Source organism: Hypanus sabinus, chromosome 1, assembly GCF_030144855.1.
Source record: "Hypanus sabinus isolate sHypSab1 chromosome 1, sHypSab1.hap1, whole genome shotgun sequence".
Classification (NCBI taxonomy): domain Eukaryota; kingdom Metazoa; phylum Chordata; class Chondrichthyes; order Myliobatiformes; family Dasyatidae; genus Hypanus; species Hypanus sabinus.
In genome coordinates this window covers 181,261,094-181,286,139 of record NC_082706.1, presented here as the reverse complement: position 1 = coordinate 181,286,139, position 25,046 = coordinate 181,261,094, and the positions used below count along the sequence as shown (strand labels likewise).

General features: G+C 38.8%; 1 protein-coding gene across 2 annotated transcripts in view; it reads left to right on the top strand.

Annotated features, from left to right (window-relative positions):
• The window catches only part of eya1 (EYA transcriptional coactivator and phosphatase 1), a 186,772-nt gene extending 163,075 nt beyond the window's left edge, over positions 1-23,697 (top strand). For both annotated transcript variants that reach the window (XM_059982790.1, XM_059982788.1), the window contains 6 exons: positions 5,573-5,631; positions 5,737-5,897; positions 9,850-9,964; positions 15,336-15,457; positions 15,964-16,064; positions 21,690-23,697. In XM_059982790.1, coding sequence (XP_059838773.1) covers positions 5,573-5,631; positions 5,737-5,897; positions 9,850-9,964; positions 15,336-15,457; positions 15,964-16,064; positions 21,690-21,770 — 639 coding nt within the window. In that variant the 3' untranslated portion in view covers positions 21,771-23,697. The remainder of the gene's footprint in view (positions 1-5,572; positions 5,632-5,736; positions 5,898-9,849; positions 9,965-15,335; positions 15,458-15,963; positions 16,065-21,689) is intronic.
• The last annotated feature ends 1,349 nt before the right edge of the window (positions 23,698-25,046 follow it).

Here is a 25,046-nt window from a genome sequence, read left to right as displayed (position 1 = left end):
CAGCCTGGTATGGAAACAAAAAGGCCCATGAATGGAAAAACCTACAAAAAGTGGTGGATACGGCCCAGTCCATCATGGGTAAAGCCCTCCTCACCGTTGAGCACATCTACATGAAACGCTGTTGCCAGAGATCAGCATCCAGCATCAAGGACCCTCCCCCACAGGCTATGCTTTCTTCTCACTGCTGCCATCAGGAAGAAGGTACAGGAGCCTTAGGACTCACACCACCAGTGTCAGGAGCAGTTATTACCCCTCATGCGTCAGGCTCTTGAACCTGAGGGATAACTTCACTTGCCCAGTAACTGAACTGTTCCCACAAACTCACTTTCAAGAACTCTTCATCTCAAGTTCTCGATAGCTATTGCTTATTTATTTATTTATTTCTCTATCGTTTATATTTGACCTTTGCATAGTGGTTGTTTGTATTGTTGGGTCAGTCTCTCATTAATCCGATTGCATTTCTTGAACTTACCATGTGTGCCCACAAGAAAATGTATCTCAGGGTTGTATATGGTGACATATTGCAGTATGTACTTTGATAATAAATTTACTTTGAACTTTGAAAATTGTACATATAATTAAGATATCAGAGGTAGAAGATGAGAGAAACGCATGAGACTACAGAAGCTAGAATCTTGTGTTTAAAAATAAATAAATGGAGGAACTCACTGAGTTAATTCCTCCCCCTCCTTCCCCACAAACAGCCAATGTTTTGAGTCAAATCCAGACATAGGGTCACAACCTGGAATGTTGACTGTCCACTTTCCTCCAAAGATGCTGCCTGATAAGCTGAGTTCCTCCAATAGTTTGTTCTTTTTGCACTAGAATATGAGAGAAATGCCTGTTTGCTACACCTCGATATATTCAAGGCAGACTGATGGGTTTTGAGTTATGAATGAAACAAGAGAATATGAATGGCAGAGCAAGCGTAAGAGACCAAAAAGCCCACTTCTACTTCTTCATGATATTGACTGAGAAAGAAGCAAGCTTGGAGCCCACCCTTGAAGTGGGAAAAAATAAAATTTGAATATTTAAATGTCTGGAATTAAAAAAGCTATAATTAGTAAACTTGGTAATGACTTATCTGATTTATTAATGTCACTCAAGAAACAAAATCAACTACTCGTACCTAGTCTGGCCTGTTAGTGACTTCAGACTACCAAAGGAATCACTCTTTAAGTGCTTTCCAAGTTCAGTATCATTAAGGATGGACATGATGCTGACATTACCTGTCATGGATACAACATTGACCCAATTTGCACTTGCAGGTCACTGTAAAAGAAAACATGCCAGTATTTCGAAGGAAACCACTGGACTTAACACCAGTGTCCTGGTCAATATTTATCCTGCAGTCAAATATCTGAAAATTGAACCCATTTGAGCACCTGTCTTTTGCTCTCCCAACATTACCTTTATTCTTTTTCCAGTTAAAATTACTTTTAACAATTCTGGTTGGAAGTGTTTGCATGTCAACTGTCGCTCAAATTTTGCAGCAGTGAATCATACCAGCCATGACAAATTGGCAGACCTATCATATTCAGAAGCCTTCGTAAGTTGTCTCAAACCATATTAAACAAACTTTAAAAGATCTGAATTGTGTCTTGAGCTCATGACTGAATGGGTACTTTGTTTGGAGAATAATTGCAATCAGGGACAGCATTCGATACACTTTAGTTAATATATGTGTGTAGTGTTACATAACCACAATATAGAAAGTAGTACAGAAAGCTTACAGAGAACCCTGGTTAAAAGAAGACCCTCAAGATAGTGCTGCAACTTTACCCCAAGAAGGGCAATCAGACATGCTGAGCAGTAACTTCTGAAGAGTGAAGAAAGGAAAAAATTCCTTTGTGTGGAAAATTAGTGAGGGATCGTCATAATTTTAAAGTTTCCAGGTGGGAAGAAATGTGTTTTTACAGGAGATTGATAGGCATCAATCAAGAGTAACTGAGTAAGTACAAGTGCACACTTTTGGCTGTGTGAGTGTGTTGCATACTTGAAGCAGAGGATAGTTAAAATCTATTGACTCATAGGATAATAATGTGAATTTTAGATTGAACTAGTACTGATAGATAAGAGCAAATGGCCTTCTCTGGAGCTTCTATATTAAGAAATTAAATGTGCTTTACTTGCATCTTTGGATAAATGTGTTAAAAAAAACACTGAAACAAAAACAGTTCACATTAATTAGGCCTATTAACTATTCTGGGGAAATCACACAATCATTGATCATTAAAGCTACCATACTTAAACTTTTATCACAAGCCTGTGATGTGGATTCCCATCTGCTGAATGTTTATGTAGGTGAGAAGGGAGACAATTGGCACCACATAATTACAGGAGGCTTACTTTCCAAACAATGCTTCAAATAGGATTCTTCTCTTGTAGTTGACAACTCAAACAAAGCTTGTGGGAGAAAACAAACACAGGATGTTGAAGAAGAATAGCCATAATAGATTCATTAACAGCCAATTAGTAGGTAATTGGGTTACAGGCAGTTCCACTAAATAACTCCCAGTGAAGAGCTTTTGTCTCTAATGAAGTTAATTATATAATTTCAGGTTTTGCTTCTGTTTGTGCACAAAAACACTCCTACTCTGATTAAAAGGATTAAAGTCTTGTGTGGTATTTTGGGAGCAACTGAGTACACTTATTGCTTACCTCCTGGCATGGCTTTCATTCTCTTCTGTCAGAACTATTTTTAACAAATCTGTACAGAAGTTTTGCAGGTCACTCATTTCTAAAATGCTCCTGCAGTGTATTAGTTCTGGCCATGACAAATTGACAAAACCATCATATTAGTGAGGTTTTCATGGGTTGTCTTGAAGCAGATTAAACAAACAATTTAAAAAGTTCCTGAACCGTGCCTTCAACTAGTGGCTAACGTTTTAAAATGTTCAATTCACAGCCCTCCTGTGAGGCCACTTGGACTTTCTTTCTCTCTTATCTGGAAGTTTTAACCTCTAGGAAGGAGGAGGAGGTTAGAGGGTCAAAGTCTTTTCCTCTTTGGCCTTCGCTGCTTGCTGCGAGAGGTTTGATTGCAGAATAGATGTATTAGAACTGAGGTTGAGGGTCAGAACGTTAATTCTGTTAAGGAACAGCTGGTTTTAGTTCCTTTGCAAACCTTTTCCTACAAATCAAAAAATATTTCCTGAACAAACTCAGTAAAAATCATCAGGGGCTAATAAGTTCTATGTTATGTGTTCCGAGAGGTTACAAAATGCTTTTTGCCGAATCAAAGCAACACCATTTAATAAAAGATTCGCCATGACATTTTCTGATAAACCATAAACTCTTGATACATACCTCCCTTTCCCTAACTACTTTGTAATAAAAGAGCAGCCTTGTAATGGCCCCCTCATTACTAAACATATTTCATATTATTCTCAGTGACAACCTTGTAAAATGAGCATGGCAGGCTTTATCAGCTTTATTAGACTCTTCAGCTATAACTCATTCAACAAAATATGAACATGGAATATTTATGTCAAACTGGTTGCAGATTGCTTTTGTCTCCTTGCTTCTTAAATTTAAGCCTGAAGCAATGTTGATGTGTGGCTCAGCAGCAATCAGGGGTCAACATTTTATTGGCAGTTGGCATCAGGTTTAATTTTTCTATTGTGCAGTATCCAAGAACAGCAAGTCTGTGTTTCGTTACTCTGAAAATTGACCATGGCGATTTAAATAAATGTGAAATTTAAATACAAATGAATGAGGGAAAGTACAGCATTTCAGTTGCAGCTGGTCTTCTAAAACATAGAAATAACTGACTTTAAAGTAATTTGTGTGCATTGCTCAAGGTTTGCAGCAACGGCAGAATCTCCAGAGTTTAAAATAATGAGTAGATAATAGACCAAATCAGAGCCAGTATGTTTCAACCACAGAAATTTCATTAAGGCTTGGACTTCTGTGCATGTCTAGTGAACATAGATGTCTGAAACTTAGTGAGCCAGCAGTCCAAGTCTGTCACCATGCCTCCACTGCAGGACTTCACATGGAGTCCAGCAGTGAGGCCTAGTCTTACTGGCGTCAAACAGAACAGTACTCTCCAGTCCAATGCTGAACTCCATTGATATCAATGGGGAGCCTGGGGTTCAGGTTTAGGAGGCAAAGGCAAAATTAAGTGTGTGTGACCCTCTAAGTATTTTGCTTTAATGTTTTAATTGCTTCTAATTATTTTTGTATCCTTCAGTTTATTTTTCTAAAAATAAACTTTAAAGACTGTAGATACTAAAGTTAATAGCTTTTAAATATTAGAGGTATTTATAAGCTTTAAGTGTTTCATTGCTTTGTCATGGGGCAAAGCCTTATCTTCTATGAAAGGTCGTCAGTGCCTCTGGGGTGGGCCCTCTGAGTTCTAATTGTCTCAGGTACCTCACTGCCCAGGGAGTCGGCAAGTTCTCCTCCCCGTGTAGGACCAAGTGATTGGAGGGAGCTGGGGACAGTGAGCAATGACTCCAGCAAGATCCAACCCAATAATATAATTTCAAAACTTAATTGCAGGTCTAGTTTTAAATTAGCAATTAAGCTCAGAACACACAAAAACATGTTATTCTTCAGGATCAGTGAGTCGGAGGATTGTAGATTTATTGGTATCTGGACTGGACAGATTAAAAAGGCAGTGGTGATCCCCTATGCATGATTGCAATACAAGCACTTATCAGCTTCATTCAGCTTGTACAATATAATAAATATTTGCATACATCCGGCTGATTGGCTAAACAATATTATAAATTGCTGGTGCTGGTTAAACCTGGTCTACACCTCAATCAAAAAAAAGCTACCTTCTGGCTGAACCAGCTGCTGACAGTCAAACAGACCAGGGATGTTCCGTTTGTTTCCCATCTCCTGTTTGTTTTTGCAAACATGAAGTTGGAGACCATGGAAAACAAACAGGAAATGAAGAGCAAGGTTCCATATTTTCACGAATCCCTAAACACACATGTGGATAGCATCTCCATTTGAAAGTCCCCTTCCTTTCTCTCTTCTTGGCACTTGTCCCGTGTTACCGCTGCTCTTTCACGCAGCCATCGCGTTTCATCCATTCAAGGGATTTGGACTTCACATGCTGAGTCAGTATTTAGTTGCCCATCTCTCATAAGACATGGAAGCAAAATAAGGGCACTTCACCCATGAGGCTGCTCCACCAGCCGGTCACGCAGCTGAAGCATGGTGGGTCGATTACACCCCCCTGAGGAACTCCCACAGAGATGCCCTGTGGCTGAGGCGAATCCCCACCAGCCACTCCAAACTTTCTCCTTTATGCTAGATCTAAATCCAAATAACACAGGGTTTATCCTGAGTCTCATTGACTCCAGTTTATGCTGCATTAATATCAAGGGCAGTTACTCTCACTTCACCCTTAATGTATCCCAAAGGGACTGCCTACCATTAAATCCAAATCCAAATGGAAATATTTACTGTGCCTTTTCAATTCATTCATTAAGCAAAGCACTAAAGAGCTGGACAGAAATTCAGTCTGTTTTCAAATTCCTCAGTCGTAGATGTTATTTTCAAAGCAGAATCCGATTTTAGTCCTTTATTTCATTTACCTTTGTCATCTCCTTTACAGGAGTGTGATCAAGTTCACATTGACGATGTGTCATCAGATGATAACGGACAGGATTTGAGGTATGTTATTAGCTAAAAATATTTTACTAATTCAGTGCGATGTGTGAGACCTATCAAGGTAACTTCTGTTCTTTGCTGACATCTCGTTTGTGTTCATTTGTACAGCACTTACAACTTTGCTACAGATGGCTTTCACGCTGCAGCGACAAGTGCAAATCTTTGTCTCGCAACCGGTGTGCGTGGAGGCGTTGATTGGATGAGGAAGCTAGCTTTTCGCTACCGGAGAGTAAAAGAAATTTACAATACCTACAAAAATAATGTTGGAGGCAAGTATTCTTATTCTCTGTCATGAGGTAGTGTGTTAATCAGCAAGGAAGTAAATAAAACCAGCAAATGGCCCTTTTTTTAAAAGTCGTTTGTAAATTCTGTTTTGATACCACTTGGGGCAGAAGAGCCAATGTGTGTCACACTGTTTCAGTTATTTCAAGTATTGTTGCTTGACCATTCTCAGGAGCCAAAACATAAACTCGGTGGATATACTCCTCCAGGAACCCATGAGGGAATTCTCTGTGGAGCACTGCTCTTTCTCTGCTCACCCACAATGAACTGTCTGATGTCCACAGGCAAAGTGTCCTTAAAGAACATCAATGATGGCAGCCACACAGGCTGATCAGGACTTGGTATAATCCCCAAGACCCATCTGAAATTCCACACTCTCTGGTGGAGACCTTCTGAAATCTGTAAGTTAACGCCGGCCCTGCCTCTCAATGACTTGCCTCCTGGTGATCGTAGACTTTTTCAATTAGAACCTGGACGTGACCAAGGTGATTAAGTCTCAGTCTTCAACTTACAGTGACAACCTGGACAGTTCTTACCTACCTGAGGACAGTTCAAGAACATGAGGAGTAGGAAGACATCCTTGCTTGATCAAAGTCTGTGCTGGGATTGGTCTGCGGTTAGAATTACAGCTTGCATCCTATCGTTCAACAAACATAGAATGGAAACAAGTTTATAAGGGCAGCCATACTTCAGAAAGATTCTCGACAGTACAGCACATTTTAATTTAATTGCCAGAAGGCAAAGGCTTTCTATAAGATAAATTTTAAAAAAGCCATGTATCACACTTGATGCCATTCTGTGCATTATTTTCGAAGTTATTGTGTGATGAAGAACTTATCTACGGGAATCAACACTGCATTTTAGGGGCCAGCTCTCGGCCATTGGAAGGAGGCCTTCCAATTCCCTGCTGGAGACAATTACTGGGAGGTTATAGTGAAGACACTTTATGTGCAAACAGCAAGGAGATCATCCAGTGGTTACAGCTACTGGATTTGTCTCATTCCTTAAAGGTGATCATGATTATAACGTCTCCGATATCTCCTGACACGAGCTCCTCTTTCCAGGTGTGGGGTGAAGTTGTGAAACTTGCAGTTTCTCCCCAGTAAGTGTTCGTACTGTGGTGGTAGGATGGAAGTGGTTAGTGAGCTATGGGATGGAGTCAAGGAATGTTGTGTTTTAGACAACTTAGCAATATCGGATACAGAATGGCTAAGTTCCTGGGCTTTAACGGAAGTGTGATGTTCAGGACTGTTGTTTTTGGATCTGTCCAACATGGCCTGGCCTTCCAGCTATCAAACTTCACTTGAGCACTTACAGATTTACTGAACCTGTGCTTCCAGTGCATTCCAGTTACCAAATTGGGGCGTTGAGGTTTCGGTACAGTAGCTAGGCAGTCCCTGACAGCTGAACTTAAACATAGGTGTGCACAAACATCAGTTGACACACATTCTGTCTGTCAGTCTGTCTCTCTTTCTCTCACAATGAGTGGAGTCATAAATGCCAAATTCTTCCTCCTCACCTGTTGCTCTTCATCCAAGTAACCCATGACCTTTCTAAGTTCTATCAATCCACCCCAAATGTCCTCTCCTTCAGACTCCCTCCCAAGCCGACACTGAATTTGTACCGCCATTTTGAGACATCGCCCTTTGAAGGTGTCCTCAATGCTGGGGATGTCCACGATGGAGCTGGCTGAGTTTACAACTTTATGCAACTTTTTTTGGATCCGGTGCAGTGGCCCCTTCATACCAGGTGGTGATGCAACCAGCTACAATGCTCTCCATGTGCATCTGTAGAAATTTGCCAGAGTGTTGAGTGTTTGATGACATACCAAGCCTCCTCAAACTCCGAATGAAACATAGCTGCTGTGGTCCCTTCTTTGTAGTTACATTAATATGTTGGGTCCATGTTGAATCTTCGGAGATGTTGACACCCAGGAACTTGAAGCTGCTTACCCCTTCCACTGCTGATCCCTCGATGAGAACTGGTGAGCATTCCTTCGACTTCCCCTTCTTAAGTCCACAATCAATTCTTTGGTCTTACTGACATTGTCATTGTGACTCCACTCAACCAGCTGACCTACCTCACTCCCGTATGCCAACTCATCTGAAATTCTACCAACTACACTTGTGTCAGCAAATTTACAGATGGCATTTGAGTTGTGCCCGGTCACACAGTCGTGGATTTAGAGAGTAGAGCAGAGGGCTAAGCACACATTTGAGGTGTGCCAGTGTTGATTGTCAACAAGGAGGAGATGTTATTTCTGATCCACACAGATTGTGGTCTCCTGGTGTTGATGTCAAGGATCCAGTTGGAGACCAAGATTTTGGAGCTTGTAATCAGAATTGAGGGTATGAGGGTTTATTTTTCCTCCTTATGCACTACTTATTTAATTTTACATTTATATATATACATCTTAATGTAATTTATAATTTTTATTCATTATGTTTTGCAATATACTTATACATAACAACAAATTTCACAACATACGTCAGTGATATTAAACCTGATTCTGATGATTGTGTTGAACGCTGAGCTGTAATCTATAACAGCAGCCTAGTGTAGATATTGCAATTATCCAGCCATCCTTGGCTGAGTGGAGAGCAATAGTCATTGAGGCAGTTCACTCTTCTTGAGCACTGTTATCATGGTTGCCCTTTTGAAGCATGTGGGACCCTCCGATTTCAGCAGTGAAGATGTCTTTCAACACACCGCCAGTTGGTTAGCAGAGATTTTCACTGCCCTACCAGGTACTTCTTGAGGTCCTGATGCCTTGCAAGGGTTCACCCTCATGAAAGCAGTTCTGACTTCAGCCTCCGAGACTGAGATCACTGGGTCACCAGACACTGCAGGGACTTGCACAGGCGTAGTTTTGTTCTCCCTTTCAAAGCATGCATAAGAGGTGTTGAGCTCATCCGGGAGTGAAGCATCACAGCCATTCCTGATGTTAAGTTCACTTTGTCGGAAGTAATGCCTGCAAACCCTGCCAGAGCTGATGTGCATTCGATTTTTTTTAACCTAACTTCAGTTAGAATTGTTTTCTCACTTTTAAAATGGCCTTCTGTAAGTCATACCTGGATCTTTTGTATAGTTCTAGATCACTGGTATTTAAAGCTACAAATCTGGCACTCAGCAGACTACGAACCTCCTGGTTAATCCATGGCTTTTGGTTGGGTATATCTGGTATGGTCTCAAAGACACACACTCATCCACACAGGTCTTGATGAAGTTGGTGACAACTGTGGCGTACTCATTCAGATTCAGAGATGAATCCCTGAATATTGTCCAGTCCACCGACTCAAATCAGTCCTGTAAGCGTTTCTCCAACCCCTTCGATCATACCTTCTTGGTTCTCACCACTGATGCTGTGCTCTTCAGTCTTTGCCTATATGCCAGCCATAGAGGTAAAGCCAGGTGACCAGACTTTCCAAGATGTGGGTGCTGAATGGCATCGTAAGCTTTTTTGATGGTATAACAGTGGTCAAGTGTGTTGGCTCCTTTTGTTACACAGGTGATATGTTGGTAGTAAATCATGAATGCATTAAGTTCATCTTATTTTTGACATGTTCAAAGACTACTTCAAGTTGAAAAAGAACTTTTTAAAGGTTCTGCAAATATAAACAACTTCTATATTCCAACTGAACAAGCTGTAAAAGCAACAAAAAAAGAGGCTTTATTCAACCAAGATTCCCTTGGTAAATATGGTGATATACATGGTAACATACTGTTATTGGCCTCTTGCCTGAATGTAGATTTGTGACCCTGCTGTGGAAGAAAAAAAGAAACGAAGCATAAATGAAGAGAAATTGACTTCCACACGTCTTTCCTGCAATAGTTACACAATTAGTAAACTGACTTTTTATCTTTATGATATTTTATGATAAAGTTACAAAGAGTCACTGACTGCTATATAACTCAGCATATTTCTGTTCTGAACTATAGGTCTCCTTGGTCCAACTAAGAGAGAATCGTGGTTGCAGTTACGAGCAGAGATCGAAGCTCTAACAGATTCATGGTTAACACTTGCAATGAAAGTGCTCACACTCATTCATTCAAGGTGGGATTAAAAATGAATCCGTAATTCCCAGTGAACTGATACAATTCTATTTATAAAAATATTCCAAAAAGAAAAATATTATCAACAAAATAGTGTGTTTCTGCAAAAATATTAGAAATTCTTATGGAATATATATAAAAAGTAAATCATGAATGCATTAAGTTCATCTTATTTTTGACATGTTCAGTTATGGAATGTAGATATTGCTCGCAAGGTCAATATTTATTGTCAGTGAGGGAGAAGCGAAAACCAAGCCATGATAAAGAGATGGTGATATACCCGGTAATTCCATGTTAGGTTTGAAACGCAATCTCTGGAAACATGCCAACTGATACCCTATTCTTTTTAGATGGAATAAGCATAGATATGGGAGGTGCTGTTTAAATAGCCTTGCAATCTGCAGTCTACTTTAGAGATGACACATGTGGTGCTCAAGGGATGGAGGGCATGAAAAATGAAGACAAAATTGACAGTCTCCTTCAACAGTATTAAATGTGCCAATACAAGAAATAGTGAGATGATTGAACAAACTGGATTTGTAAACTTTTCTTACATCCATTGACTTTGATCACAATAGTTCATTAATAAAGCAGAACAACAGAAAAGAACTGAATGTAAACAGTTTTAGTTGGAACAAAAAGTTTATGGTTTTCATGAGGAATAAATTGAGTGTGGTCAGGAAATGGGATTCTTGCTTTAAGGGAACATTGTAACACCTGGACTAGATAGTCCAAAAGGTAAATACTGTAAGTGTTATAAACATCTTTTTTATGTTTCTGTTACGTTACAGAGGCACAATACAATGCTATGTGTTAAACACCTCATCTTATTTTCCTGTCAATTGACTCCAGAAGAGTTTTACAGTTTCCATAGTTTGAAAGTTTTTCCAAGAATCTTGCAATCACAGTCCTTCGTTTGCTTAAGGGCAATCTCAGCCATTCTCTCCCAGAGGAAAATAACAATAAGGAACCATAATTTCAAAATATAGTGGGACGATTAGGGGAAATTCGCTTAGGCTGACCATTTCTGTAACCATATTGTCATCTCTGGTATCACATGATCTCCAGCTCCAGGATGAAAGTGGACACTGTTTCTATTTTCTGTTTCCACAACCCTTTCTTGAACAGACTACTCAATCCATAGTGCAGTAAAATTTTCAGCACCCAAGTTCTGCATTGTCATTAAAGATTTTCAGATCTGGGTCAATATGCTGATTCCTGGATGTTCTCACTATATTTTGAAATGATATTTTTTGACACTACCTGCCAACCTGAGATCAATCATTTATTCTCATTTTTTACATTCTCTTCAATGCCATTTCCCAATCCATCGCAGTTCATGGTCCCCAATTGCATGTGATTTAATCTTGGTAACCAATTTCATGTGCAAGATATCGTTGAATGTCTTTCAAAAATCCAAACACACCTCTTCACTTGTTCCCCTTGATCAGAATTAGGTTTAATATCACTGACATATGTCATGAAATATGTTGTTTGCAGCAGCAGTATATTGCAATACATAATAAAGCTATATATTATTATTATATATTATATAAATTAAGCAAATAGTGCAAAATGAGAGCAAAAAAAAGTTTTAAAAAAGGAAGGTAGTGTACATGGGTTCATTGTCCGTTCAGAAATCTGATGGTGAAGGGGAAGAAGCTGTTCCTAAAAATTAAAGTTTGTGTCTGCAGTCTCCTCTACCTCCTTGATCGTAGCAAAGAGAAGAAGGCATAGTCCTGGGTGGTAGGGGTTCTTAATGACAGATGCCACCTTTTTGAGGCATTGTCTTTTGAAGATGTCCTCATTACTGGGGAGTCTAGTGCCCATGATGGAGCCCATGGTTGCAGTTTGCAACTTTCTGCGGCTTTTTCCAGTCCTGTGCAGTGGCCCCTCCGTTCCACATGGTGATGCAACCAGTTAGAATGCTCTCCACTATATATTTGTAGAAGTTTGTATGAGCCTTTGGTGACATACCAAGTCTCCTCAAAATTCTAATGAAATATAGCCGCTGTAGTGCCTTCTTTGAAATTGCGTCAATATGTTGGGCCCAGGATAGATCTTCAGAGATGTTGACACTCAGGAACTTGAAACTGTTCACCCTTTCCGCTGCTGATGCCTTGATGAGGACTGGTGTCTGTTCCTTCAAATCCCCCTTCCTGAAATCCACAATCAATTCCTTGGTCTTACTGGCGTTGAGTGCAAGGTTGCTGTTGCAACACTACTCAACCAGCTGATGCATCTCACTCAACGCCTCCTCATCACCATCTGAAATTCTGCAAACCATATTGTGTGATCATCAGCAAATTTATAAGATGGCATTTGAGCTGTGTCTAGCCACACAATCATGGTTGTAGAGAGGGTGGAGCAGTGGGCTAAGCACGCATCCTTGAGGTATACCAACGTTGATTGTCAGCAAGGAAGAGATGTTATTTCTGATGTTTATCTATAAATTAAAAAATAGGAATATTTGATTATTCCTATCAGAGCTACGTGCAAAGAGTCGCCACTTATTGGCATCATCTTTAAATCTTCCAATAACAAAATACTGAAAGAGCTCCACCCCAGATTGTAGATTCCGGCATTTTTCCTACAACTGTATTTTAGTCAAACAAGTAACTCATACCAAATCCTTGCAAAGTAATAGGGTCACTTTTGCTTTTTTTCCAATTTGGAGGAACTATTCCAGAATCTGTAAGAGTTGATAATCCACTATTTCCAAAACCACCTCCTTCAAAACTGGGATGCGTATCATTGAGTCCCTGGGAATTATCAGCTTTCAAGTTCACCAGCATTTCCAATACTATTTTTTACCACCTTCAGTAACTTTTCAAGTAACATTTCAAATACAAATTTGATTACTTTGTAGGCATATAGCCCAGTGCATGATTAAACACAGAATACAAGCAGGTGCCAGTGATCAATGACATAATAAGCTGAATGAACTAAACTAATTAACTGAAACAGAAATGGGTGTAGAAGAAATCAAACTAAAAGGTGAAAGTATGGCAGCTGTGATACTTCCACCACGGCAAGGTGAGCATAGAAACAAGACACAAGGTAATCATCCTTCAACAGCAATGTCTTTCCCAAGCAGAAATTTCTCAGCAGGCAAGAGTTTCAAGATGTGCTGTCCAAGCTCCTCTGAAGAAGCACAAAGAAATGACCAAGGTTGAAATCCAGAAACACAGAGGTCGGCACAAAAGCTGAATGCAGCAGATGAGAAATGTTGTACATCAAACTGACATCCCTTCTAAATCAGATGTCCAGCTCTACTATCAGTTCAGAACTCTCAGGGACCACTGGAACCCAGTACAATCCCTCCGCAGTGGCCTTCATTGAAAAGTTGCTGCCAAAAAGCTATTCCTATAAAGTGGAAACAAAGCCAAAAGGCTCACACAAGGACTGAGGCGCTGAACAATGACAAGTCAAAATTTGACATTTTTGGCTCAAAGGGGAGGCAGTTTGTCTGTAGTGCTGGAGAGTGCTACATGGACGAGTGTCTGCAGCCAACAATGAAGCATGCTAGAGGTTCACTGCAGGTTTGGGGCTACATTTCTGCAAATGGAGTTGGTAATCTGGTAAGAATTAATGGAATCCTCAGTGATGAGAAGTACAAGCAGATCCTCATCCATCATGCAATACCATCAGGGAGGCAGGCATCTGATCAGTCCCAGCATCATTCTACAGCAGGATAATAGCCCTAGATAGATGGCCAAGGTCACAAAGAACTGTTTTCAGCAAAAAAAAGAACAAGTAATTCTGCAACAGATGTTATGGCTTCCACATCATCAAGTCTGTATCATACACACAAAATGCTGGAGGAACTCAGCAAGCCAGGAAGCATCTATGGAATAGAGTAAACAGTCAACGTTTTGGCTGAGTCCATCAGGACTGCCTCAAGCCTGTCTCGGATTAACTGGAAAGACAAAAGCATACAAGACAGCCATAGTCTGCAGAAGAGCTGTGGCAAGTTCTCCGAGATGTTTGGAAAACTACCAGCTGAATTTCTTATAAAGCTGCACAAGTGAACAAGAGAATTGATGCAGTTTTAAAGGCAAAGTGTGATAACACCAAATATTGATTTTAATTTAGCTTTTTTTATTGTTTACTGCTCTTTATAGTAATTTTTTTGATATTAAGGAACTTTTCCTTTCATTATTTTTTAAAGCATCTTTGCTTTACAGAATCTTTTTACGTCTGTCTAAGACTTTTGCACAGCACTGTAATGTTTTCAAGCCCCAATCCATAGGATTCTTTCTATACTCTTATCAAGTTTTAGTAAGATGGGAAGATGACAACCAATGCATCTGCTGTTTCCATGACAACCCAATTCATTTCTTGTGGATGTAGATTTTCAGGCCTTCGAGATGATCATCTTCTTGTCCTATCAATTTTGATAGCATTATATTTTTAATTAATATTAATTTGCTTTGTGTTGCCATAACAGTGTTGAATAGTAGCATGGTTGTTGGGTGGGGTAGGTGGTTGAGTAACCTCCTTCTGCTTCTCTGTTCTCTGTATAACCCTCATCTTCAAAGGGTTCTTTTCTTCTCTAGCATCTCTGCAAGGTTACCTGTAGTTATTTCTGTGATGACAGAAGCAAAGTATTTGTTTAATTGTTCTGCTATTTATTTACATTTTTTCCCCATTTCTGATTTTAAAGATGGAGGGGTTCTCTAAGACAAGAGCAGATAGCGTTAAGGTGAGAGTTGGGAGATAAGGAGGGGATCGGAGAAAAAATTCTTTCACCCAGAGCATGGATCAAATCTGGAAAATACTGCCTGAGGGTGTGGTGGATTTAGAGATCCGCACAACATTTAAGAAGTATCTGCTGTAGAGTACTTGAATTGTCTAGGCATAGAAGGGTTTGTGCTAAATACTGGGATATAAGGTCAAAAAGGTGGCTGCAACAGCATGTGATGCTTTCCTTTATTAAGCAAATCATACAAGAGTAGGGTGCTTGTGGTGAAACTGTACGCAATGATACCTAGACCACAGCTTGGTAGCTTTAGTCATCACACTACAGGGAAGATGTGCTTGCAATGGAGAAGGAGCCGAGGAGATTTACTTACAGTGTGTGTCAACTGTTTTGAGATTTTAGGAGTACTTAAGTAACATTTTATTTCCATTTAATTGTTTATAATAATTTAGCAATATATTATATTCCAGATGTTTAATCAGTTGTCCACAATACAAATAAAAATCAGTGTTTCATTATCCATGAGATATATATAAAGCATAGGATATGAAGAATTCTTGGTTCTTTTTGTCCATCTGAATTGCAGAAAGTTATGTAGTTTTGTGATTGATCCATCATACCAGTGCTGTGAAGCAATTATTAATAATGTCTAAACTATCATGTCTTTCAGGTCAAACTGCATAAATATCCTTGTGACAACAACACAACTGATACCTGCTCTTGCCAAAGTCTTACTTTATGGATTAGGAATAGCTTTTCCAATTGAAAACATATATAGTGCAACAAAAATAGGTAAGTAATATTGAAATATGAATTGCAGTTGGTTGTAGTATTTGTATTTCAGTATCATCCATTCCAAATATCTAGAGTATTTACCAGGCTATGCTACATTTTCCCCTATGATATAAGCACATCAATGTTAATCTCTGGTTATGTTGTTAAGTAAACAGCTTAGAGAGCATGGTTTCAAAATAATGCACACAGGAGTGAGGTGAGTAAGCATTTCTTCACTCAGCGAGCTGTGAATCTTTGGAATTATCTTCTGTGAAAGACAGTGGGTTTATGGATTACTCTATTCCAGAGGAGTTTCATGGACTTCAAGGAAATCAAGAGCTTACCAGCCCAGATAAATGGTTGGTACCCTTGATGGAGATGGCACAACTGATTTATGAAATCACACAATAGCAAAAAGTCGCTATCATTTCACATATTCTCCCAGCCTCAAAGAAAGCATTTGTCTGTGCTTTATAGTGGGAAGAGTCAAGTTATTTAATTTTTTTTAATGTGTTTCACTTTAGGAAAGGAAAGTTGTTTTGAACGAATAATTCAAAGGTTTGGAAGAAAGGTGGTGTATGTTGTTGTGGGAGATGGCATTGAAGAAGAACAAGCTTCCAAAAAGGTAAATGTTTTAATGCTCTCTGTAGTATGCAGTACATATGGATTGTTTTTGAGCTCAATTCATTGACTAAAAGGAAATAATTCCATGTGAATTATATCACATTCTTCTGTGTTACAGTTAACAAAGCTTTTTAGTAAGTATTTTGGTCAGTTTTAACATCTGATAGATTAAAACTGGTAACAACTGAGAAAATAAATAATATATGCAAGAACTATAATTGTAAATATGCTTCCAACTATGATCTCTCCCTCTCATTGTGCTTTTGATGGATGGTACTAAATAAAGGGAAAAGTTTGTTCAACAAACTGAAATAATTTTTTGGGTTATTGTTCATTTTCTATATTACTGAATATGTTTTACCTTATTAACTACACCGTTTGGCAATGTGATGATTTGTGACAAAGGCCAGTAAAACTAGGATGGGATGGAAAGATGAAACCAGCAGTTCGATGTGGAGAAATGCAAGACGATTTAGTGAAAGTGCACGTTGAAAAATGTAATGCTAAATTATGTATAAGACGAAAAGGAGTTGGTTTTGCACCAGTTAGTAACATGCATGCAAATAGATAGGCCAAAGAAGAAGAAATAAAAAATGGTTTTATATCTAAAACAAAAAGTTCACTCAGCTGCCAAAGTGAATTTATGCAAGATATTAAACTGACTATGGAGTGTTGTGTACAGTGTTGGAGGTTTATAGGATGGATAAAAATCAAATTGAAAAAATGCAGCGTCATTTCAGTAACCCAAGCAGAGATAATTAAAACATCATTAGCAACAGGTGAGATGCCAAGGGATTGGAGGATAGCTGATGTTTATGTGTTATTTAAGGAAGGCTCTAAGAATAAACCGGGAAATTAAAGGCCAGCAAGTCTAACGTTAGTAGTTGGTACATAATTGGAAGGTATTCTCAGGGACCATATTCAGAATTATTTGGATATACGAGGACTAATTAGGGATAGTCACCTTGGCTTTGTGTGTGATAGATGAGATCTAACAAATCTTATAGAACTTTTTGAGGAGCTTACCAGGAACATTGATGAAGGCGAGGCAGTGGATGTTGTCTACATGGACTTCAGCAAGGCCTTTGACGAGATCCTGCAAGGGAAGTTCATTAAGTAGATTCAGTCACTTGGCATTCAGGATGAGGTAATAAATTAGATTAGACAATGGTTTTGTGGGAGAAACCGGAGAGTGTTAGTAGATAGTTACCTTTCTGACTTGAGTGGTATGCTGCAGGGACTGGTGCTGGGTCCATTGTTGTTTGTTATCTATAATCAATGATCTGGATGATAATATAGAAAATTGGATCAGCAGATTTGCAGATGACAACAAGATTGGGGGTGTAGTGGACAATAAGGAAGACTATCAAAGTTTGCAGAGGGATCCGAACCATCTGGTAAATTGGGCTGAAAAATGGCAGATGGAACTTAATGCAGACAAGGGTAAGATATTGGGAGGACAAACCAGGGTGGGTCTTACATAGTGGGTGGTAGAGCATTGAGGAATGCCGCAAAAAAAGGGATCTGGGAATAAAGATCCATAATTCCTTAAAAGCGGCATAACAAGTAAATAGGGTCATAAAGATAGCTTTTGGTACACTGGCCTTCATAAATCAAGGTGCTGAGTACAGGGTTTCATATATAATGTTAAAGATGTAGAAGACATTGGTGAAGCTTAAATTGGAGTATTGCGTGCAGTTCTGGTCACCTTCCTACAGGAGATATTAATAAGATTGAAAGGGTGCAGAGAAAATTTACAAGGATGTTACTGGAACTTGAACCTGAATTAGAGGGCAAGGTTAAGTAAGTTAGGACTTTATTCTTTAGGGTGTAGGAGAATGAGGGAAGACCTTATAGAATTACACAAAATTGAGGGGTAGAGATAGGGTAAATGAAAGCAGGGTTTTTTCCCCACTGAGGCTGGGTGAGACAAGAACTACAAGGAAGTCATACAGCATAATGCTTTTACGCCCAAATAGAAACTCTTCTAATTTATAGTGGCTTGGAGGTACACTCCCTCTGAATTAGATTGGTAGTATACTTCTTGTCCTGGGAGTAAGTGGGTTGTGCAACCCTGTGTCCGGACAATGGGAGTGTTGCACACCCCATGACGCAGTGGTGAGTTGGTTTGTTGTTCCCACCACACGGGAATTACGAGTTGTATACCTCTCACTTTACCTCAGTCAAACCTGGAAGAAAACCAGTTCACAGCTGGTTTGTCATTTTTTTTAGTATTCTATCTCAAATAATACCCAGCATCGATTTTTGAGCACCTACAGTAATAACATTATCCCCTCCCAAAATTTAAATGGAGGAATTGATTTACATTTTATAGTATAATGCAATGCATAAACAAGACCATAGCAACATAAAAATCAAGCCTGGTGGCGAGTTTAATGATGGTAAGAATGTGCTGGGTGATGTAAGAGTGTTATTAGAACCTGACATGGTATCAGCAAGTACTGTTGCTGAAGGGAAACATGGATGAAAATAGCAGGGGTTTTGGGATCCAGATGAAAATTGGGGCTCTACGAGGTTTGACGTGGACAGCACGAGTGAAGTAGAGCTTGATCCCTGGGAGACTGAAGTGCACAGTGCCCCCGGGAGATGGGATTCTTGGTGGGAATTGCAGAAGAAACAGAATATCTGTATGAATAGATTTGCAGATTATTCTCTTGCTGAACCTGAATAGCCAGTGGTGGCTGAATTGGAAACGGTTCAAGGAATTTCATTTCAAGTCAGCCAGCTGGACAATGGTAGTGTGGTGAGCAACTTACAAAACGCTGGAAGAACTCGGCAGGTCAGGCAGCATCTATTCTCATTTTGCCATCAGGAAGGAGGTACAGGAGCCTCAGGTCCTATACTACTAGGTTCAAGAAAAGTTATTACCCCTCAACCATCAGGCTCTTGAACCAAGAATGATAACTTCACTCACTCCAACACTAAGCTACTTCCACAACCTATGGACTTACTCTTAATGACTCAACAACTCATGTTCTCAATACTTATTACTTATTTATTATTATTATTTTTTTGTATTTGCTTTTTCTTTTATTGTTTTTTCCACATTGCTTGTCTCTTCACCTTTGTTGTACGCAGTTTTTTATTGATTCTATTATTTCCTTGTATTTACTGCGAATGCCCACAAGAAAATGAATTTCAGGGTAGTGTATGATGACATATACAGTACTGTGCAAAGGTCCTGGGCACGTGTATATAGCTGTGGTGCCTAAGAGTGTTGTACAGTACTGTATTTGTCAATGTGGAGTGGAGAGCCTAGCAGGTGGACGGCTGTGGCATGGGTGTGGGTCAGGTGGCAGAGAAGGAGTACCTGCATGGATGGTGTTGTGGCTGAATACACTGTCAGCCCTGAGACGCCGGGGGATGGACAACAAACTGTGAAAATGCAAACGTAAATAAATGGCAATAAATGACAAGTATGAAATAACAAGATAAAGAGTTCTTAAAGTGAAACCATCAGTTGTGGGGACACCAGAATGAGAATGAGTGTAGTTATCCGCTTTTGTTCAAGAGCCTGATGGTTGTGGTGTAGTAACTGTTTTTGACCCTGGTGGTGTGAGTCCTGAGGCTCCTATACCCTCTGCCTGATGGCAGCAGAGAGAAAAGAGCATGGCCTGGGTGGTGAGGATCTTGGATGATGGATGTGGCTTTTCTACAGCAACATTTCATGTAGTTGGGAAGATTTCTAGCATCTGCAGAATCTCTTGTGTTTATGATAGTGTGGCGATTCGTATTAGATGTTAGAGGCAGGAGATGGATGTTGTGGAATTCATTAAAGTCACAACAGTTTTCATATCTGGCATTGCTAAGGATTGCTGCAGTGTAGAGACCTGGATGATAGTAACCGATTCATATCATTCTAGAGTTAGCTAAGGTATTTTGAGAATTGTTAACGATGTATTCAAAGTACAAATGCATCTTTGTTGCTGAAATTAAGAGGTTTGCACATGTGGCACGCAATAAAGGCAGAAAAGGATTCAGCTGTCGGCTTACTTTACCGTAAATAATTTTGTGGTGTGACCGCTCTTAAAGCACTTAAGCAAATGAGTAGATAATTCTTTGTTGTAAAAATTAGGAGACACTTGTGTGTTTGCTCAGTAAAGGGAATTGGTAATTCAGCTTTTAGAGGCTTTGATGTAAACTAAATTCCCTCATAATAACCACATCACTTAGAATGCTAATTAAGGAGCAAGCAGGGGCCTGACCTGAGAGGCAGCGTTTTCTACATTCAAACCGCAGTTAAAGGTAATGAAGAGTGTGGAAATTACTAGGTGCAAAAATGAGGGCGTGTGTATTATTTCTAACCTTTCAAAAAGGTGGTTTTCAGGCAGTATTAAAAATGAATAGCATGCTCCAACAAGCCTTTTCTTTGGGATGCCAGGTCATTGAACAATGAAGATTAATAATGAAAGTTCCATGTCTTGCCGGACAGAAATACATTTTGTGCCGCTGGCTTTTTCCATATGTCTGTGCTTAGAAATGTTTGGAAGTAAAAACTAAAAAATAACCACTACCTAGAAGTGTTTATTTAAACAGGTATCTAACTTAGAATGAGGAAAGCAAAAGTGACTCATTCATCAGTAAATGGCACAAATATGTTGGGGGGGGGGGAGATAATATCTGACCCACAAAGAAACTCCTGAGGGGGATATCAACTCTCAACATATTTCTGTTACACTGCGGTATTGAAGCTGAATCATCTCCTTTATAAAAGGTGGCACACAGCTAACAAACAGCAGAACTAAAGTAATAAGTATTTTTGAAGTCTCATAAAAATCTAATGAGGGTATTTTTTAAATATTTGCTTTGACACATTACCCAAATTGATAGCTGATGAATAAAGTCATCAGCCTCTACAGTAAAGGAGATTTACACAACAAAGAAAAGGCCATTACCTAGGTCAGCGTAAGCATTAAGGATTGGAATGCATTCTTTCTGAGAATATTTACCTTTGATAAGGCTTGGTAATGATCCGAGGAAGAGATTTCAAGTTATTTTTTGACAGGGTCTCCTTCTAATTCACCTGAGAGTCGTATTTCTACAATGAAAGCATTTGTTTTTATAGTGAACAGAACCTGATTGTCATCATTATGTTCCCTGAGTAGTAGCTAGCAGTAACCTATTGGCACACACATCTTCATTTTAATGAGTCAGGCTCTTCCTGCTATAAATTTCATTCATTGAAAAATAGTCTTATTAACCTCGTTCAGGAGTCAAAATCAGATTATTTAGCTTTTTTTTGCCCAGTAAGAAACAGTTTGTGTTGGATCGCTTGTTCATTGTGTGATACTGAAATCTCTGTGCTGGTGTATAACGTAATCCAAAATAATGTTAAAACATGTTGCCGTTGAAGGTAGTGTGTCAAAACTTCTTATTGAGTACTTTGGCTATTAACACCAATGGCTTTTCTTAATATTCTAAACTTTTTTAAAACATTGAATATGAGTCGCACTTCTAATGAAAGCAATTTTATTTAAAAAGAACAGAAAAAAATAATTTGTGTGACATAATGTATGTTCTTGAAGTCAAAGCTTGTTTAGAGTTGGCATGTTTCGCCAGAGCAAAGACTGTGTGGTCTCTGATTTGCTGTTTGTGTTATCTGCAGCACACCATGCCATTCTGGAGGATCTCAAGCCACTCTGACCTCATGGCCCTACATCATGCCTTGGAACTGGAGTACTTGTAGCAGTTTGTTGGCACTTTAAGACATAGGATCTCCACCCTCACTGTTCATGAACTACAGAACTTTTGTACCTTATGGCAGCTCCTTACTACAAAGTGTATGTGGAACCCCAAGTGTTGAAATACAGCCACAGTTTGTCTTGACCGTTGTCCTGATTTTAAATGGAGCTGATTGAATCTCTCGGAAAGCAGCTGACAGCTCTGGGAACTGAATTATCTCTGTATGGTCAGAAGATATGACACTGCTCAATAATGCTGTTTCAATAGGAGTTCATACCAGTGAAGGAAATAGATTCAAGAAGATGCCTAATTTGTTCCCTGCTGAATAAACGAGCAAGTAAATGGTCCTCAGAACAGATGTTATGGCTAATGCTTTAAGCATTGATAGTCATAATAACAAAACTTGTAAAAAAAAGTATTGTCATGAGGAATATAAAATTTACACTGATAATTGAGTTGTACAAATGCTAGTGACATATTTTATTTGTGGAGAAAGTTTGCTTCCATTATCACTGATATCCAGGACACTTCTATTATATATAAACTGATGGTTTTGCTTTAACAATTGTGAAGGTACTTAAAGTAGGATTTTGCCGTCAGAAGCAGCAAGCACATGTGATTTTGTCATGTCACAAAGTAGTTTACAGAAATGAAAATTTTCTTATAATTTAAGATGAGTGTTTACTTTGCTAAGACAATCATGTACAGAAAAGGTCATTTTTTTTTGTAAATTTGTAATCAGGCAATTATTTTGCATATTGCTGTGTTAAAAGCAATTGAAAGGTAGCAATGCCTAGTCTGTGATATGTGTGGCAAGGCATTGTGTGCACAATGAAACTGTGCTGTGCCTTAAAGCATTGGTGTGTTATAATGCAATGTTTTTTTTTGGTAAATATGTAGATAATGTTTTTTTAGATAATTTTGTCAAGACCAAAACCATGGATGTCAAGTGTCAAGGTTTATCTGCTTTCTTTTTCTAACTTTCCTATTTCTCCAAATTAATATTATACTTTTTTTCTTCAAAAGAAAAATACTCTACTTGAATAAACTAGAAAATGATTCCCTGCTCCCTTCTTACACAAGTAATATGGATTATATATAGTATATATTTTTATTATAAATCCTGTTTCTTTTAATACTGAGTAGCATGCGGAGTACGTTCCTATAACTGTATGCCCTTATAGTGTCTACATTCTTTTTTTATGGAAGTACATCAGCAAAATAATGTTTAAATTGTCTTGTTCAAGTGGTCAGGTCCTTTTCCTACTGTCAATCTTTCAAGCAAATGTTAGTATTACCAACTACTAAAGATTTAACTGATATTTTGATAGGACTTGATCTAACAATGGTTCATCACTCATTATTACAGAAAACTACAGGCTTGACCTATTTACCGTTCATGCTCCTAACTATAGCTCACAATGTTTTCCCTCTCTAGCCAACATATGGTCTCTGCAAAGGATCTTATATTCTCCCCATTTACTTAAAAGGCGTATTTCTTTGTAAAAATCTATTCCTTTATAAAGTCTCACAGGAGCTGTGCATCACAGCAATTGCAAAAAAAAGTATATTAACATAAAATCTCTATTGCTTCATGATTACTACTAATAGATCAAGACCACAGTGAACTGTTGTTGCTAATAGGTAATCAAATGATTGCAAATAAAAAATCAATAATGATAAAAATCACTGTGGATTATTGTTTTGTGTTTTGCAGTAACAATGACTGGAAATTAGCTCTCTCCACTTAGCTTCACTGTTAAATTTACATCTGAAAAATACATGTATAAACCACCTTATAATTATGAGTTAAGTTAATAAAATTCAATTTGTGATATGGAAGCTGATTATCAATTTTAGGTGTTTTCTTAATAAATGAATAGTGTGCTTTATTAGTTAATGCTTATCAAATAAAGGCCATAATTTATTTTTATATTTGTCTGATATTCATATTTCCAAGTAAAGCAGATTAGCTTGTGATGTTTTTGAAGGCATGATGTCTTAAATTTGTTTGTTCCTGGTAACAATTCATCTGGGATGCCCAAACTTCAGACTGTTAAAGACAGACTTACTGTAACATAAAGAATCACAGCATCAGCTGTCATTACTTTCCTATTGATATTAGATTAAAACCATTTCAAATTTACATAAAGCTAATGGTGCCGTCCCCTTACATATGAATGATAGATACGCAAGGTCATTCACTCACTGGAGAATTGATTTGGCTGATAGCAATTGCAATTATTCTGCAAGAATATGTTACAATACGGTATTTTCTGAAATATATAAAGGTATAACCAAGCATGTGTAATTCTGCACTTACAGTGTGTAAAGCAGCTGTCACACATGCAGAATTGTGAATATAACTATACATACACTTATGAGCTCCCTATGATGCCTTCCTTAATACTTTGGCAATTTGTAATTTAAATAACAATATAGATAGATACTTTATTCATCCCCAAGGGGAAATTCAACATTTTTCCAGTGTCCCATACACTTATTGTAGCAAAACTAATTACATACAGTATTTAACTCAGTATAAATATGATATGCATCTAAAATCACCCTCCCAAAAAGCATTAATAAATAGCTTTTAAAAGGTTCTTAAATAGTTTACTAAAATGCATTGAGTGGTAACTTAAGCTCAGTCATAACCCCGGCACTTAACACGTCTTGCCCCTGGTGGTTGAATTGTAGAGCCGAATGGTGTTGGGGAGTAATGATCTCTTCATCCTGTCCGAGGAGCATTGCATTGACAGCAACCTGCCGCTGAAGCTGCTTCTCTGTCTCTGGATGGTGCTGTGCAGAGGATGTTCAGGGTTTTCCATGATTGACCGTAGCCTACTCAGCGCCCTCCGCTCTGCCACCGATGTCATACTCTCCAGTTCTGTGCCCACAACAGAGCCCACCTTCCTTACCAGCTTATTAAGACGTGAGGCGGCCCTCTTCTTAATGCTGCCTCCCCAGCACGCCACCACAAAGAAGAGGGCGCTCTCCACAACTGACCGATAGAACATCTTCAGCATCTCACTACAAACATTGAATGACGCCAGCCTTCTGAGGAAGTACATTCAACTCTGTGCTTTCCTGCACAGGGCATCTGTGTTGGCAGTCCAGTCCAGTCTAGCAATCCCAGATACTTGTAGGTCTTAACCTGCTCCACACATTCTCCATTAACGATCACTGGCTCCATATGAGGCCTAGGTCTCCTAAAGTCCACCACCATCTCCTTGGTCTTGGTGATATTGAGACGCAGGTAGTTTGAGTTGCACCATAT